This window comes from Hyla sarda, chromosome 7, assembly GCF_029499605.1.
Source record: "Hyla sarda isolate aHylSar1 chromosome 7, aHylSar1.hap1, whole genome shotgun sequence".
NCBI classification, from domain to species: domain Eukaryota; kingdom Metazoa; phylum Chordata; class Amphibia; order Anura; family Hylidae; genus Hyla; species Hyla sarda.
The window spans coordinates 209567518-209585749 of NC_079195.1; the positions used below are offsets into that span (position 1 = coordinate 209567518).

At 43.3% G+C, this 18232-nt stretch overlaps 1 protein-coding gene and 1 pseudogene across 2 annotated transcripts in view; one reads left to right on the forward strand and one right to left on the reverse strand.

Moving 5' to 3' along the window:
• The window catches only part of COL24A1 (collagen type XXIV alpha 1 chain), a 294542-nt gene extending 290825 nt beyond the window's left edge, over nucleotides 1-3717 (forward strand). Inside the window, exons 58-60 of one of the 2 annotated variants that reach the window (XM_056532502.1) lie at nucleotides 173-282; nucleotides 1333-1542; nucleotides 3299-3717. In XM_056532502.1, the coding sequence (XP_056388477.1) occupies nucleotides 173-282; nucleotides 1333-1542; nucleotides 3299-3442 (464 nt within the window). In that variant the 3' untranslated portion in view covers nucleotides 3443-3717. Of the gene's footprint in view, nucleotides 1-172; nucleotides 283-1332; nucleotides 1543-3298 lie in introns of those variants that run through there. The other variant, XR_008846625.1, reaches the window with a different exon arrangement.
• Nucleotides 3718-15029: 11312 nt separating this feature from the next.
• On the reverse strand, nucleotides 15030-15102 carry LOC130283630 (U2 spliceosomal RNA; annotated as a pseudogene).
• Nucleotides 15103-18232: the final 3130 nt, after the last annotated feature.

Here is an 18232-nt window from a genome sequence, read left to right on the forward strand (position 1 = left end):
GCTGGGAGTTTTAGTTTTGCAACAGCTGGAGGCACCCTGGTTGGAAAACACTTCTGTTTGACCATTATTACTGCATTAGTTAATTAAAATAACAATTTCTCAAGTTGATGAACACATTGTCATTGTGCGTCCTTTACTGCTGTTTGTATAACATTTGTATTATGTCTCCTAGGAAAATATTGGATAGACCCTAATCTTGGATGTCCATCAGATGCTATTGAAGTATTCTGCAATTTTACAGCAGGGGGACAGACATGCCTATCGCCTGTCACTGTGACAAAGGTATTGTAACTAGCGATGAGCGGTATATGCCATATTCAAAATTTGCGATATTTCGCAAATCTATGGACGAATATTCATCCTATATTCATGAAATTCACATATTTGGTATGTTTGTTTGTTTTTTCATGCAAAAATTCATAATGAATTTCGCACAGTGCGCATGCGCGATTATATCTTTCACCTAAAAGAAGGGAGGGATCAGTGTCCTCTGACTGGAAATGCCGATATTCGCGAATATTTGTCATTACGAATATATATCACTATATTCTAAATATTCGCCAAATCGCGAAGTGAAGATATTCGTGGTAAAAATTAGCTTTTCGAATATTCACGCTCAACACTAATTGTAACCTATAAAACTATGGCTGTTCACAAGGGGAGGGACAAATTTATGAGATTTCATTGAGAAGCCACTAAAACTGGGAGATCTATCAAGGCCACCAAGCCTATTCCATATAAGAACCCCCCAAAGAGACCCCTATTTGGCTTCCTAAATTTAGTCAAACACTATGGTATAGATAAGTTGTCAGCACTCCGTATGTGATGGTGCACGTGGAGGTACAGGTGGACAAGTCAAGGTTCCAGTACTCACCAAGTTCTACTAGAAATGTATCGGTAAACAGGACAGATTTCAGGAAACACTTCGCCTTCCTCAGCTTTGAAACAGCCAAGGAAGGCGAGGTGTTTACCAAAACCAGTCCTGTATACCCTTTTACATTTCTAGTAGAACTTGGTGAGTTTTGGGACCTTGGCTTTTCTACAAGTTCTACTAAAAACATACTATGGTATACAGGACAGGTTTCGGCAAACACCTCGCCTTCCTCAGTTTTAAAACAGGTGAGGAAGGCAAGATGTTTGCCAAAACGCATCCTGCACCCCCTTATATGTGAAACTTCTATAAACAACGTTGTTATCAGAACTTGGTGAATGCTGAGATCTTGACTTTTCTACATATAGCCAAAAACTAGTCTCCAAGTGTCTCATGGTCCAGCTTCTGTTTCTTTCTACTACTACATAAACTAATATTTTCTCTCTTCACCATTTAACCAGCTGGAGTTTGGTGTTGGCAAAGTGCAGATGAATTTTCTCCATCTGCTAAGCTCTGAGGCCGTTCACACCATCACTATCCACTGTCTGAACACGCCGGTCATAGGGACAGAAGTCGGTGGAGAGACGTCTCTTACCTTCAAGGGATGGAATGGCCACAAATTTGAAGGAAATAAATTACTTGAAAGAAACGTGCTCCTGGATGAATGCAAGGTAAGACACTTGTGTGCTAGTGAATTGTCACAAGGAGAAAAACAGAAGTGGTCAATGGTCAGAGCTCCCATCCCTGTCCCCCTCTTCCCTCCTGTCTGCTCAGGATGAGACCATAGATGTGAAGAGGAGGAGCTCATATTTCTGCTCATTAGCTTTTAAGACAGAAGGAAGCCTCTAAGTCACAGTATTTTCAGTCAGAACAGCCTTAAATCTAATGAACACCTGGAGGTCCACAGGTTAGAGACGTAGCTAATAGCACTTATAGGTGCAGCAAATCTTTCTCTAGGGAACCTATGTGTGACCAGACCTCAGGTCTTCATAAAGTTCTGAACCCCTCTATCCTAGAAGATATATTACCAGTCTTCAAACCAGGATCGGGACAATTCACAGACTGGATTTAAATTTTGAGCATTGGTGTGGGGCCCGACTTCTATTAAAGGTAATGAAGATGCAGTGCACATGCTTGTCTGCTAGTCCATTCACATTGGGTGCAAGGACACTCATGATCGCTGGCTATAACCCCTGTAATGTTATCTTTTTTTGGCAAGACTATATAAAATGTCAAGAGGTTTTCTAACTTGTTGGGGCATATGGAGGTAGGAGAGTTGTATCCTCCATTCGGCACCTCCTCTTCATAAAAAGGGGTTGTGCAGCGAAAGAAACAGCCTGTGTATGGTGTCAGAAAGTATAATAAAGCAACTTACTAATATAATGTTATTAGCCATAGTTCACAGATCTTACAATTTAGCTCTGAGCTCTCTCCTTTGTAACTGTTACATCACATCACACTCAGAGCTCCCATCCCTGCCCCCCCCCCTCTTCTCCTGTCTGCTCAGGATGAGACGATTGATGTGAAGAGGAGCTCATATTTTTGCTCATTAGCTCTTTAGGCAGAAGGAAGCCTCTCAGTCAAGTATTTTCCGTCAGAACAGACTTAAATCTAATGCGCTGCAATATGAGCTCCCCTCTTCACATCACTGGTATCATCCCTAGCAGACAGGAGGGGAGCGGGGAGCAGGGATGGAGATCTGCATTCAGAGTGTGTGACGGGACATCACAGCTACATGTCAGACAGCTCAGATAATATGGAGAAATCTGTGCACTATGGCCAATAACATTACATTAGTAAGTTGCTTTATAATACTTTTTGACAACATACACAGGTTGTTTCTTCCATTGGCAAACTGCTTTAACTAATGGGTAGAGCCACTCTAAAGTGAGTGTAGATTGGGTACTATGTAGCTGCAACAAAAAAGAGGACTGACAGGCTTTATCTATCAATAACAACTGTTCACTAGGGGCCTTCTCGGCAGAAGCAGCTTAGGCTAAGTTGACATTGCGGTTGTGCTCTGTCCCATTCTGGGTCTGTTTGGCTCTTTTTTTATGAAGGGTTGGAGCTCAACTGACACCAGCGGGTCCCAACGGATCCTATTGACTTAAATGAGGTCCATTGGGGATCCAGTTCCGACGGTCTGACCGACCGAGCTCCCTTTACCAATCACAACGGCAATGTGAATGAGCCCTTATTGTCAAAAGGGTTATCTTATTAGGGCCATCCCTTTTTAAGAATGCAGCCCCCCACCTCTCCAGGGCAATCAAATTCCCGTCAAGTTTGCAGCAGACAGCTAAAGCCAGGCAGGCATTTCCCCTACAGTGGCCACTGCTGGGGAAATGTGGTATTACATAGCAGCCATTCAGCCAAATGGAGCTGCCATAACCCTCTCACAGTGACTCTCTAAGGACTCTCTCCTTGCAGGTACAGGACGGCAGCTGGCACAAGACAAAATTCAAGTTTCATACCCTAGAGACGAACCAACTTCCGATCGTCGACATCTCCAAGTTCACCCCCCTCCAGAAAGGACAGCATTATTTGGAGAACGGTCCAGTCTGCTTCCTCTGATCTAAAGTGGACAAACAAGGGACAGCTGCTATAAGTGCAAGTCTCTTTTTCGATAAAAAGAGCATATAAGGGAAGGTAGCAGTGTCGCCACTGCGTGACTATTACAGACCATTGTGTGGTGGGCAATCTTCTAAAGAAGCCGAGAAGAGACTTCCTCCTAAGAAGGACATATTTCACAGGAGATAAAGAACTTTGATATCGATAGAGTATTTAAGTTGTTTTTTTTTTTTTTTTTTTTTTTTATTATTAATCTTTTTTTTTTCTTTTTTTTTTTTTTAATAAATACAACTTTTGAATCAAAAACTTTATGTAAAACCTGAGATGAATATATAAAGCACTGTGTACAAGTTGCCTTCAAGGAAACGGTCGGCTTGCTGAGGAGCAGTACTGGTTACTACTCTGGAAAGTGCAATAATGTTTTTAAAATAAATAAAATAAATACATTTTTATAAGGAATAACTCCTTGGTCGCCCGGGATGGAACGATACGTTGGATTCTGGTCCCCTTGCGGACGTTTACCTCTACTACATGAGATGGTACCCTACCTCTTCCTTGCTGCCTGGTGCTCATAAGAAAACAAGGTGCTCGTGGCTAAAATGGAATGAATCCCATTGCTTCACTTCTGTATGTGCTGGCTACATCAATCGTCCTCCCGTTTCCTTGCTGAAATTCATACATCGGTAGACCGGGCGTTTCCCAAGCAGGGTGCCTCCGGCTGTTGCGAAACTACAACTCCCAGCATGCCCCGGACAGCCGAAGGCTGTCCGGGGCATGCTGGGAGTTGTAGTTTCGCAACAGCCGGAGGCACCCTGCTTGGGAAACACTGCATTATATAGACATTTATTTATATGAAAGGATCGGTCTATTTTTGTCATAGCCCCGCATAGCACAATGTATATGGTGCCTATAAGTCATATTTTCTTATTGTACGAAAAAAAAAAAAAAAAAGACAAATAAAGTTTAGCCTTGTTCAGGATGTATGTTTTTTTTTTTTGCCCTCTCCCCTGTCATCCACGTTGTTAAAGTGTGTATATATTTTGTATCATGTATTGAAAATTTTAATACAGCGGATATTTTATAAATGCTGATGTTAAGTTATATAATTGTAATCTAATCGTTTAGATGACATTGTTTTTTTTTTTGTTTGTTTTTTTGCAATAATAATTGGTGCTATTTTTTTTTTATTTAATTCAAATTTGGTTTTCAAAAAATTCTAAACAATAAATAAATGAATAAAAAAAATCTATGTTTCAGTCGAAGAAAAAAAAAAAAAAAAAAAAGAAATGTGGTTGCCGAGGATGAACCCTATGTTAATTTGGCTTTTGGTCGGTAGTGGCCAGCTGCGTATTTGTTTTGTTTCTGTGTGTATATTGTAACCTTTGATCATAAAATGAGATTGTCCGTCGCCTTTTTACCGCTGTAATAAAAGATCGGCCTTAGTGTTAATAAAACAGCGCTGTACACTACAAGGATTTGGCGTCCGTTTTCTGTGGTTTGTCTGGTTTAGCTGTGAAGATAGTAAGGTAAGGTTCACATTGCCGTTGTGCCCTGTCCCATTCTGGGTCCGTTCAGCTCTTTTTTTGCGCCCCAAAACGGGTCGGGGCAGAATTGATACCACCGGGTCCCAATGGGTCTCATTGGTTTGAATAGGGGCCCATTGGGGATCTGGTAGTTTATCTGAGTTTAGCGGAGAGAGAAAAAAAATGAGTGCATGCCCTGTCTTTTCTCTGCGAGACTCCCGTCGTTGCGATGGACTTGCTGATGGCACTCCCTTTAGCGGAGCCCGATGGCAATGTAAACCTAGCTTTACTATGTAACTGCAATTGATAGGAGTTGACTATTCTTTACACATATTGGGCCTCATTTACTAAGAGTTTCGGGTTTTTACTAGTGGGAAAAGTTGTTTCAGACATGCAGGATTCCTCTCTATTTACTATTGGGAAAAGTCGGGAACATTTTCTGACCAGCTTTTTCTAGGTCGATATTTCCAGCCATTTACCCACAGGATTTTCTGTGAATTCAATAGTAAATCGGTCGGGTTGTGAAACCACGCCCCTTTTTGCAACAGACCATGCCCCCTTTCGGGTTTGCCGGATTTTTCAGGCGCACACTGTCGCACACTGGCACAGACATGTCTCAGACAAAATAACCAGACAAAAACTGGTCAGTTTCAGCTTAGTAAATGAGGCCCATTATCTTCCAAAGGGCTAAGGCTCCATTTACACAGCAGAATTTCAAAGTGGAAATGGGATTCTGCTGCACCAGGCACACGAAGGAATTTCCACAGTGGAAAATTTTGCACGGAAATTCGAATTCCATACTAAACTTGTTTATTCTTTCAGCAGAAACTGCATAATTATGCATTGCCGTCTATGGAGACGGGCATGTTCGAGCGGTCCGAGTGCTGACGAATGAATTCAAAACAGTACATTTTAACACTTTTTTATTTTTTTGAAGAGCTGAGGTGCGTGCTCTTCAATCACCCAAGTGCAAGTAAAAAGTGCAAGTGTTCACGCAAAAATCCATGCACGAGGATGCAGTCCATCGCAAGCCCTTCTCCAACATACATAACCTTTCGCCTCTGGGCCAAAAGGCACCTGCAAGGTTCCAGGTTCGATGTCCCCTTTCGCCGAAGCTACTCAGGGATGGAAAATGGTTCCTAGCAAACAACTAGGTGTTAACCACGTTGCCACCGAGGAGCCAGTAAAATGGGTTCGGCATTCATGCCGAAGCAGGAATGCCACGAGGCATGGCAGGGAGGTGAGGAACCTGATGGCCACACACACCTCCCCTAGACCGGCATGAGAGAAACCCAGAAGGGCTACCGCACCCCGACCCAAATCCATGTGTACATAAAAAGAACACAAATGTGAGCACAGTGACAAAACATATAAAATAAATAAGTGGATGTGCACAGTGTGATACTGCCCGGACTTCCGGCCGGATCTATAAAAATTCCTCTGCAGATAAACAGCCAGAAGGCCGGAACGCTAGAGGTGAGTGCTCAGAAGAGTGAGAGAAAAAGTGCGTGCTACGTACCATCAGTCAAGTGGACTCTTCACTCACTCTTCACTCCAAAGTGAGTTCTGGCACCCTGGGGTCACCACTCCCAGGGCACTTTTGCACCTCGGCCTTCACTCTACTCGAACCTTAGGGCGAGATCCAGAAGATACAGGTTGCTTCAGTGTCCACTGCCTGGCCATACAGCCAGCCCTGGTACACCTGCACCATTCTGTGTGGTTCCTGTATCCTGCCTTGGTGGTCCTCCACACTGCCAACTAACAGGAAGGTACTACACGTGGTGAGAATGGTGATTAGGCTGGACATGGGGAGAAAAGACAATCCAGCTCCAGAGCTATAGACTATATAGATAAGGTGAAGGGGGACACCCTTATCTATGTAGTCTATAGCTGGATTGTCTTTTCTCCCCATGTCCAGCCTAATCACCATTCTCACACCCTATCCTTATCTGTAGTCAATCGTCCTATAGCTATACAATTTATGGCCCAACTAAGTGTGAGTTCTCCACATATGTTGTTTTAACCCCTGCATATTTTGTGAGATGAAACCTGTGTGTTTTCTTCTTGTGAGCTCAGAAATGCTTTTAACTTGATAAAGGGAGGAATCCCGAAAGCTTGTCTCTACAAAATACTGTTAGACCAATAAAAAAGGTATTACAAGATACTGCAACATTTTATGATTTTGCATTTGCATCACTGGACTAATACAGCTTCTTCTTACTACTATATATAATATATATATATATAGCCAAGATATGCAGCATCAAGAGAAATATAAAAATAAAAGCTTCAAGAGTATGCAGATCCAAGGGGAAAAACAATACATAGCAATAGTAGAAGGAAGGAAAACATATCAGGGTAACAGTTAAAGGGGTACTCCGGTGGAAAACATTTCGTTTTAAATCAACTGGTGCCAGAAAGTTAAACAGATTTGTAAATTACTTCTATTTAAAAATCTTAATCCTTCCAGTACTTATAAGCTACTGTATGCTCCAGAGGAAGTTTTGTTGTTCTTTCCAGTCTGACCACAGTGCTCTCTGCTGACACCACTGTCCAGGTCAGGAACTGTCCGAAGCAGGAGAGGTTTGCTATGGGGATTTGCTCCTGCTCTGGACAGTTCCTGACCTGGACAGAGGTGTCAACAGAGAGCACTGTGATCAGACAGAAAATAACTATACAAGTTCCTGTGGAGCATACAGCAGCTGATAAGTACTGGAATGATTAAGATTTTGTGGTAATGGGGTGTGAGATGCAGGACAGATGGCATTAACCCTTTGTATTCATGATGCCAGGGCATGGTTTAGCCTATAACCACCTGAAGGTATACTGCTGGATCCTGGGCTAGGCACAGGGGCAATAAAGACTCCGACGCCAAGTTACGGACAACGGTAGCTTTACTGAGGGTAGACAGTTGGTAAAGTCTATACAGTTCAGCCAGGGCCCAAGGAGGTGACCAGTGATGCAGAGACCTTAAGAGCTTGCTGGGACTTGTACTAAGACTGGACAATTGAATGCAGACCACGCTGACACATGACAGGGACTGACTTGATGCATAAAGCTGTGACTTTATCTTGCTTGACTTGATGGTGGCTGCAGGACTGGACTTTGAGGTCTCCAACACTCTGGACACACACACTAGACAGGACTGCACTGGACCTCAGCAGAAGAGAGAGAAGCTCCACCCAGGGCTTATATAGGGGAGAGGAGACAAGCAGGGAGCCCATAGGTCACTCTTGGGATCACCTGGTCATTAGTACCTCCTGGGAAAAAAATCTCATGACATATCACATGGTATAACTCTTAAAGCAACATTATATTTTATAACACTTTACATGGTAAAACATATTTACAATGGGGAAACAAGTGCAGGGGGCCTTAGGGACACTGAAGGAGGCTGCCTGACAGGACAGCAGGTGCACGGGGTAACACCTCCTGTACTGGACCATCACAAACTCCCCCTCTTAATTAAAGTCATCCTCGATGCCCAGTCCTGGAGGGCGGAGGACTAGTGACAGTTCCTGGGGCATTTATGCACAATGTCCTTCTTAGGTCTGGATTTTGAAACAAGATTAAGATCCATGTGGCATGGTGAATGTTCCACTCTCAAAACACTGACTGTGTGATTCTAAACGGACAGCTAAACACTTGTTAGAGACTCAAGTAAACAGAAGCCCATGCTTGTATTGTCCACCTAAGGAATCCAACTTTATTTTAGTTTGTTAAACTGCAATACAATAACAACATATCAGTACACATGGAATCATTAGTCTAGCATAAATGACAAATGACACAACAGAAAGGCACTTTCAGGTGATGATGTCCCAAACCTCATGGGAGAGATAAAGACATGCTTCTTTCACAGAGAATAGTAATCTAAAATGGCTGAAGAACTTCCTAGAACAAAGGTAATTTCCTGCCTGAGAAATGTACATAACCAGAGTTAAAGCTGCTACTAACTTCTGCCACTAGATGGCAGTGGTACCCTAAACAACCTATAGGTAATTATAATTCAGTTAACCTCAAAAGGCCTCACACTCCCTGCCTGATATAATACATAATATCACTACCTATACATATCTATGTACAGGGAAACCACATTATTAAGAAAATACAGTAACCCCCCGACATGCGATGGCCCCGACATATGATCAAATCGACATACGATGCTTTTATATGTCGGGGCCATCGCATTAACTGCTATCCGACAGCGCAAAATGCTTAAGCTGCTGTCGGATAGCAGTTTAAGCATCCCGGACAGGTTCACTTACCTATCCCCGCTGCTCCGGGTCCACTGCGCGATCCTCCAACGTCTTCTGCATCTTCTCCGGGGTCCGGGCCTCGCTTTCTGGCGTCGTTATTACGTCGCTACGCACGCTGTGTGTAATAACGTCACCAGAAAGCGAGGCCTGGACCCCGGAGAAGATGTGGAAGAAGCCCGAGGATCCCGAAGAAGACGCCGGAGCAGCTGGACAGCATCGGGAGCGGTGAGGACGCGGTCCGGAGCAGCGGGGACAGGTGAGTATAAATGCACTTTTTACATTGCACGAATCCCTCAACATACGATGGATTCGACAAACGATGGGTCGTATGGAACGAATTACCATCGTATGTTGAGGGACCATTGTACATTCCTGACCAGAACTCTGTGTCTCTTGACTGTGGCACTTCAAGCTGGTAGTCCACGTAAAGAAATAGTTTCGTCCATAAACCCATCTTCGGATCGAGAAAGCCGTACTAGGTCAAACTATCTCCAACCCCAATTGTAATCCACAGTATGGTCTTGAACTCATGGCAAATGTCACGTTTGAAAGCTGTCAGTGACAAGCTCTATGTTATGTATTGTGCATACTCAAAGGAGAACAATGACACCTGAAACTGGTCTGGCATACACTTTAACAGTCCCTTGTTTTGTCACTTTAACTTCAACCTTTCTGACATCTTTACTTGGCAACATATTTGTGACAATTCCCATAGGCCAGTTGTTTCTGCTTTCTTAAATATCTTTCAATAACACAATGTTTGCCACCTTGACATTGGGACTAGTCTTGCGACTTTGTAAGGTAAACAAGTAATCTCTCCTCCATCTCTTCAAAAACGTATCAGCCAGGCATTGGACTTGTTTCCATTGCTTTACATGAAGTTCTGTTGAACTAAAGTCTCCGCAGGACAAGAGCATAGCAGGGGATAAGAACTGTTGGGTTATCTGGATCTGTAGATATTGGCACCAAAGGTCTTGTGTTAATGATGACCATAACCTCTGCCATAAAGGTACTCAAAGTCAAACGAGTAGGTTTGGCTTGGAGCAACACTGCATCTAAAATGCGCCTGGCTACACCTATTAATCTCTCCCATGTAAGAAGAGTGTGGAGTGTTAAAGAGCCATGTACATCCTTTGTCTTGAAGATTGTCTAAAGTTCTGCATTATTTGAGCATATATGCAGCTCCTTGCATGCTCCTACAAAGTTAGTACCTCTATCAAAGCAGATCAACTTAGCCGGACCACAAACAGAAAATAATCTTCTTAGAGCATTGATGAAACTGGATGCTGACATGGACTCAATCAATTCTATATGCACTGCTCTTATAGAAAGACATGTGAAAAGAACAGCCCAGCGTTTGCTGTCAGCGCTGCCTCCTCTAGTTCGGCGTGTTACAACTTCCCAGGGACCAAACACCTCAACACCCCCACTAGTGAATGGAGGTTCAGGATTGACTCTATCTATTGGTAACTCTGCCATCTTTTGGCTTTCCAATCTCCCTCTGAGCTTACGACATATGACACATTTGTGAATGATTCCAGACACTAGACGTTTTCCACCAAGGATCCAAAAACCTGCAGCTCTGATTGCACCTTCAGTAATATGGCGCCCTTGGTGTACTAATTGATTGTGATAATCTCTTATGATCAAGTTAGCAATGTGGTGATCGTGAGGAATGATGACAAGCTGTTTCTCCTCATCTGACAGCGTGGCAAAGTATAAACGGCCACCTACTCTCAATAGTCCATCTTGATCTATAAAGGGACTGAGTCTTGTAAGACGGCTATGTTTTGGAAGCGTCTTTTGTTGTTCATTACAGTCATATTCTTGCCTGAAACGTGTGTTGTACAGAAGAAGTTATAACTGTCTTGGCTAGTGAAAGTTCTTCTAAACTGACCCTTTCATGGAAAACTCCCCAGCTTCCAGGTTCATCATCATTGGTTTTCTTCTGGAAGCTTTTGGCAACATGGATTAACCTTGCTATAACCCTGAAATCCAGTCAGAAAATCTTATGAAACAATGTGGCTGCAGTCTATGGTGACTGGTGCCACAAACCTGAGAGGATCATAGAGACTGTTAACAGAGTTTAGGATCCCTCTTCTTGTGAATGGCTTTTCTGCTGAAGAAACCTGAAACACAAAACAGTCTTTATCTAGATCCAAGCTTAGGCCTAGACTCTTCTGCAAAGGATCGGTGTCTGTTCCCAGGTAAAGGTCTTTAGCTTTGTCTTCTGTTGTGAAAGCTTCCATTACTTGTTTGCTATTAGAGCAAATCTTGTGTAGTCGCAGATTAGACTACGCCAGCATTTCTTTTGCGTTGCTGAGAATGTTGACTGCTCCTTCAGGTGTGTTAACTGAAGCAAGTCCGTTACTCTGTTACCTCTTTATCTATGTTGTTATCCTTGTACCACAGGAAGTCACGATTGTCCTCTCACTAGAAAACAATAAAACATCTGTTGCACATCACCTGTAAAGGCAATAGGCTCTTTCCTGAAGCGTAAGAGGACACCCAGAAGTGTGTTGTTTAGATCTGGACCACTCAGCAGTATGACAATTAATGAAACGCCTTCATGTTGGGCACTGGAATCGAACACAACTCTTATTTGATCCGGCTTGTGTGGATGGTAAACGCCAAACATTGGCAGATACCAGTGTTCTTTACCTTTATCCAGTGATTGTGCTACGTCAGCATGATTATTGTCCAGCATCCTTTTGATGAATTCTGTAAAGTCTTTTTTTCACTCCAGGTTTTCTTTTCAAAGTTTTACATAGTGTGTTCAAGCCCTCCATGGCTTGCTCTCTGTTACTAGGTAAATAACACCTGGTTGTGCAAAAAGGTAAAGGGGCTACCCAATTGTTGTTTTTTATCTTGGAAAGTCTCTTTATCCATGATATCATCTATAGACATTGCTTGTTTGTCATCATCCTTTGTCCTCTGGAACACTGAGTTCCCTAAAGTATCAGTCTTTATGCCACTGCTAATGTCTCTATTATAACTAGGAGAGTCACAGTATGGTTTTAGGGTTTATTTAACAACAAAGCTGTTTTGGCATGGACTGAGACGGGACGTGCACCCGTTGATTAGCACAGATGTCAGGGCCTTCAAAGGTGGCAGTAGGACTGGACTTTGAGGCCTCCAATACTCAGGGCACACACACTAGGTGACTGCACTGGACATCAGCAGAAGAGCAGAGCTCAAAGAGAGAGAAGCTCCACCCAGGGCTTATATGGGGGAGACTAGCAGGGAGCCCATAGGTCATTCTTGGGATCACCTGGTCATTGGTACCTCCTGGGTAACAATCACATGACATATCACATGGTATAACTCTTAAGGCAACATTACATTTTATAACACTTTACATAAATATAAAATATAAATATATTTACAATGGGGAAACAAGTGCAGGGGGCCTTGGGGACACTGAAGGAGGCTGCCTGACAGGACAACAGGAGCACGGGGTATCACCTCCAATACTGAAGCACCACAATTGTAAATAGAAGTAATTTACAAATCTGTTTAACTTTCTGGCACCAGCTGATAGATTTAAAAAAAAAATTCCACCGGAGTACCCCTTTAAATTACTTCTGAAGTATTTATTTGTAAACCTAGAACTGCAGTCTGTACTACTGTACATGTGAAACCAAAGAGACTGTAGAAGAGAAACTAAGCTAAGCTGACCTATGGAGACATTTTATACCATAATAGATCAAAGCAAAAGTTACAAATAATGTTTTTAAAGGTGTCCATCATATACACACAAGATAGTTGTCAGCCAGCCACTGTCAGGCACCTCTACCAGCTGAGTTCCAGCAGCGAGCCCCCCCCACAATCAGACATCTTATTCCCTATCTTTTGGATAGGGGATAAGATGTCTATGTCTAGAATACCCCTTTAGGAGGTTCAATGATAGGTGCCATGCCTGACATATACCAGCCGGAGGCCTTCTGAACATCTCTGTGCTTGCCACGGGGAGATCTGCTTCAAGCAGGCTGTACTAGCATAGCACCTATCTAACTGATCAATACTATGCAATAGGATAGCAATGATCAGTATAAGCAATCTAATGATTGCTTATAAAAGTTCCCTACAGGGACATAAAAAGCTTAACAAAAAAGTTTTGTAAAAAATTAATTAATGTGTGGAATTGTCCAGAATATAAAACAATAATGTTATTGATCCCTTATGGTAAATGGTTTCAAATTGTATTTAATTGTGGTTCACATTGACAACTGACCGGTAGAAAGCTTCATGGATTCTTTTATGATCCGCCTTGCTAAATCGGTAAAGGACCGTAAAGGACCCCGCCCCGTCTTACAAAACAATTATGCTTCTTAATCAGAGGATTCTGGCCACGCTGTTGCGCGGATACTTCTCCCGCCTTCTCCATTCTGCCCAACAAGACTTTACGATACAACATCATGCAACCAAAAACATTAGGATAGGCATGGCTGCAACTGTGCAAGTACAAAATAATTTTTTTCCGATATCCATGCTCCTAAGGCTGCATTCACACCACAATTGCAGCCTACAGTTTCCGGATCCGGCTGGGAGAGGGGAAAACCGGGCACTCCCGTTCCCCAGCCGGACCAGCGCTGAAATCCATTGACTTTAATGAGCCGACCGGAGTTAAACAGTGACTCCGGTCAGTTCATTTTTGCCTCGTATCCGGTTTTATGACAGGACCTGAAACCGTAGTATACTGCGGTTTTAGGTCTGGTCACAAAACCGGATACGGGGCAGAAATGAGCCGACCGGAGTCACTGTTTAACTCCGGTCGGCTCATTAAAGTGAATGGATTTCAGCGCCGGTCCGGCTGGGGTACGGGAGCACCCGGTTTCCCCCTCCTCCAGCCAGATCAGGCAACCATAGCTTGCAATCGTGGTGTGAATGCAGCCTAACCTGAGGAACCACCAAAATGATTGTCACTGTATCAGGGTCCCAGAAACCCTTTCAGGAGACTGCAGGAGGTCCCAGAGATCAGACATTTAGCCTGCAGATAGGGGATAAGTTTTAAAGGTTTTTGATTTTTTTTTGAAAGCCGAGGTATGTGCTCTCAAATCACCCATGTGCAAGTAAAAAGTGCAAGTGTTCACACAAAAAAACGTGCACAAGGATGCGGTCTATCGCAAGCCCTTCTCCGAAAGAAGAGAGGCCACCCAACAAACCAAACCCTTCGCCTCCGGGCCAAAAGGCACCTGCGAGGTTCCAGGTACGATGTCCCCTTTCGCCGAAGCTACTAAGGGACCGAAAGTGTTCCCGGCAAACAACTAGGCGTTAACCAGGTTGCCACCAAGGAACCAGTAAAACCGGTTTGGCATCCTGCCAAAACAGGATGCCACGGGGTATAGCAGGGAGGTGAGGAACTTAATGGCCACACACACCTCCCCTAGACCAGCAGGAGGGACACCCAGAAGGGCTACCACACCCTACCAAATCCTAGTGAACAAAACGAACACAAAAAGTGGACACAGTGACAAAAATAAATAAATAAGTGGATGTGCGCAGTGTGTAATACTGCCTGGACATCCAACCGGATCTATAAAAATTTCCAGATCCTAGCCGGAAGGCCGGGATACTAAGGGTGAGTGCCCAGAAGAGTGAGAGAAAAAGTGCGTGCTATGTGCTTTCATTCAAGAGGGGTTGCCAATCCCAAGTGAATTCCGGCACCCTGGGGTCACCAATCCCAGGGCACTTGTGCACCTCGGCCTTCACTCTACCCGGACCTTAAGGCCAGATCCAGCAGGGAACAGGTCTCATCGGGGATGACTGCTGTGCTATACAGCCATCCCTGGTACACCCATCCTGCCTTGGTGGTCTTCCATAACGCCAACTAACAGGAAAGGTACTACACTTGATCTTAGCCAAAAGGCCGAGAAGTGATAAGTTTTAAAGGAGTACTCCAGGATATGAAAACTTATCCCCCTGACGACTGGGACTCCCAGTGATCTTCTGTCCGGCGCCCAAACTCTCCTCATGTACAAAGCGGTGGTTACACCGTACGCAAGGAGAGTCAGGGCGCCAGGCAGGATATCCTTGCCTTTTAATAGTTAGGCCTGGTTAACACGGCAGAATTTCCGCTGCAGGAATACCATTGAAGTGTATTGGATATTAATCCATTAATTGTAATGCATAAATCAGTGCATAAATTCTGTTGTATGAACCCAGCCCTTTTACATTTCTACCCACAGACCCATATGAGGGCTCGTTTTTTGTTTGACCAATTATCCTTTTGTAATGACTAGTGTTGAGCGGCATAGGCCATATTCGAATTTGCGATATTTAGCGAATATATGGACGAATATTCGTCATATATTCGCTAAATGCGTAATATTCGCGGTTTCCCCCCACATATGCATATATTCGCATATGCGCAAATGAACAAAAAACCATGATTTACACAATCAGAAATTCGCATATACGAATATTCGCAAATACGAAAATCAATACACACCAATATTCGTATATGCAACAATTCGCATATGCGAAAATTAGCGTAAACCATAGTTAACATAAGCAAGATTAGCAAATACGAAAATCAGCATAAACCAATATTCGCATATACGAAAATCAGCAAATGCGAAAATTAACATAAACCAATATTCGCATGTTCGAAAATTAGCAAATACGAATATTCGTTTAATAAACATTCGCATATATGCGAATAATAGTGTATGTGTGTGTATATATTCGCGAAAACCCACATTGCGAATATTCACATTCGCGGGTATAGCAGGTATATTCGCACATGCGAATTTGTATTACCTTAATATTCGCATTTTTCTGATTTTTGAATGCGCGAATATTGGTGTATGTTAATTTTCGTATTTGCTAATTTTGCTTGTTAACTATAGTTTACGCTAATTTTCGCATATGCGAATTGTTGCATATGCGAATATTGGTAAATATTGATTTTCGTATTTGCGAATATTCGTGTATGCGAATTTTTGCATATGCGGAAATTAAAATTTGCTGCAAAACAGAAAAAAACAGTTTTCGAAATTTGGACAACTTCTTATTCACACCATTCAGCGAACGCTCAAACTGACACGTTACCTTGATTTTTAAGGTCGGTACAATTACAAAAATCCCCAATTTGTATAATTTCTGTTATGACCCCCATAACCTGTCAAGTGCCAATGGAGCTGTTTTGGGGCACATTTTCTGTGCGCCATGATCCGTGGTTTTAATCTGTACCAATTTGGTATAGATGGGACATTGCATACAACTTTGGGATGGTGTTGGGGGTCTCAAATCCAGGCAAAATCTGAATTTTATTTTGCCTGAAGAATGGCTTCAAAGTGTATTTTTTTCTACTTCACTTATTTGACTGGGCCATAAAATAGGTAAGGACCTGACAAGTGGAACCCCACCTCACCAGAGCTGGGATCTCTGATATATGTGGCATCATATTTGCAATGCCGATTTCTTAAAGCAGTGGTCTCCAAACGGTGGGCCTCCAGATGTTGCAAAACTACAACTCCCAGCAGCCCCGGACAGCCAATGACTGTCCGGGCCTGCTGGGAGTTGTAGTTTTGCAATATCAAGAGGTCCACTGCTTAGAGACCACTGTTCTTATGTCTGTGAGATGTGGGGCATTCACCTCTAAGGATCTCCAGAAATCTCAGGGATCTCTTAAACTCCCTCCTGGTAGAACCTCCGAATCTCACACAAGTTCATGGTGTCCAGTCGGCTTATAGGGATGGGAATCACTCAGTGTAGGGTTCTCTGCCAACACTATTATTGATGGGTTATGGGGCACTATGTGAACACTATTTACAGTTAGGGGAACTTTGCTAGCACTATTATAATATTATTTATATGGGGGGGGGGGGGGGTACTCTGCAAGCACTTTTATTTATGGGGGGTACTCTGCTGGCACTGTTGTTTAAGTTGGCGATGTATAAAAACACTACTATTTATGGGGGCACTCTGGCAGCACAATTGTTAATGGGGATCTCTCTGATGGCACTATTGCTTGTTGGGGCACTCTGCTCGCACTATTGTTTATGAGGGGCACTCTTCTTGCACTATTGTTTATGAGGGGCACCCTTCTCACACTATTGTTTATGAGGGGCACTCTTCTCGCACTATTGTTTATGAGGGGCACTCTTCTCACACTATTGTTTATGAGGGGCACTCTTCTTGCACTATTGTTTATGAGGGGCACCCTTCTCACACTATTGTTTATGAGGGGCACTCTTCTCGCACTATTGTTTATGAGGGGCACTCTTCTCACACTATTGTTTATGAGGGGCACTCTTCTCACACTATTGTTTATGAGGGGCACTCTTCTCGCACTATTGTTTATGAGGGGCACTCTTCTTGCACTATTGTTTATGAGGGGCACTCTTCTTGCACTATTGTTTATGAGGGGCACTCTTCTTGCACTATTGTTTATGAGGAGCACTCTTCTTGCACTATTGTTTATGAGGAGCACTCTTCTTGCACTATTGTTTATGAGGAGCACTCTTGTGAGGGGCACTCTTCTCGCACTATTGTTTATGAGGGGCACTCTGTCAGCACTGTCATTTATGAGGGGCACTCTTCTTGCACTATTTATGAGGGGCACTCTGCTCGCACTATTGTTTATGAGGGGCACTCTTCTTGCACTATTGTTTATGGGGGGCACTCTTCTTGCACTATTGTTTATGGGGGGGCACTCTTCTCGCACTATTGTTTATGGGGGGCACTCTTCTTGCACTATTGTTTATGAGGGGCACAATGATGGTGTTATTAGGAGGAACTCTGACACTACTGTTAATGGCAGACACTATGCCAATGCTAATAGTTAAGAGAGGGCACTCTGCCAGCACTGTTAACTAAAGTGGCACTCGGCTGAAACTATGGTTTATTTGCGAGGGGGATGTTTCCAGCACTTTTTTGTGTGGCACCCATGTGTATGGGGGATCTCTGCTAGCACGTCTCAGTAAATCTCCATACAGCCACCCATCCTCTGTGCTGTTCCTATGACAACCGCTCCCTATACAACGCCGAGTGACCAACAGCCAGTC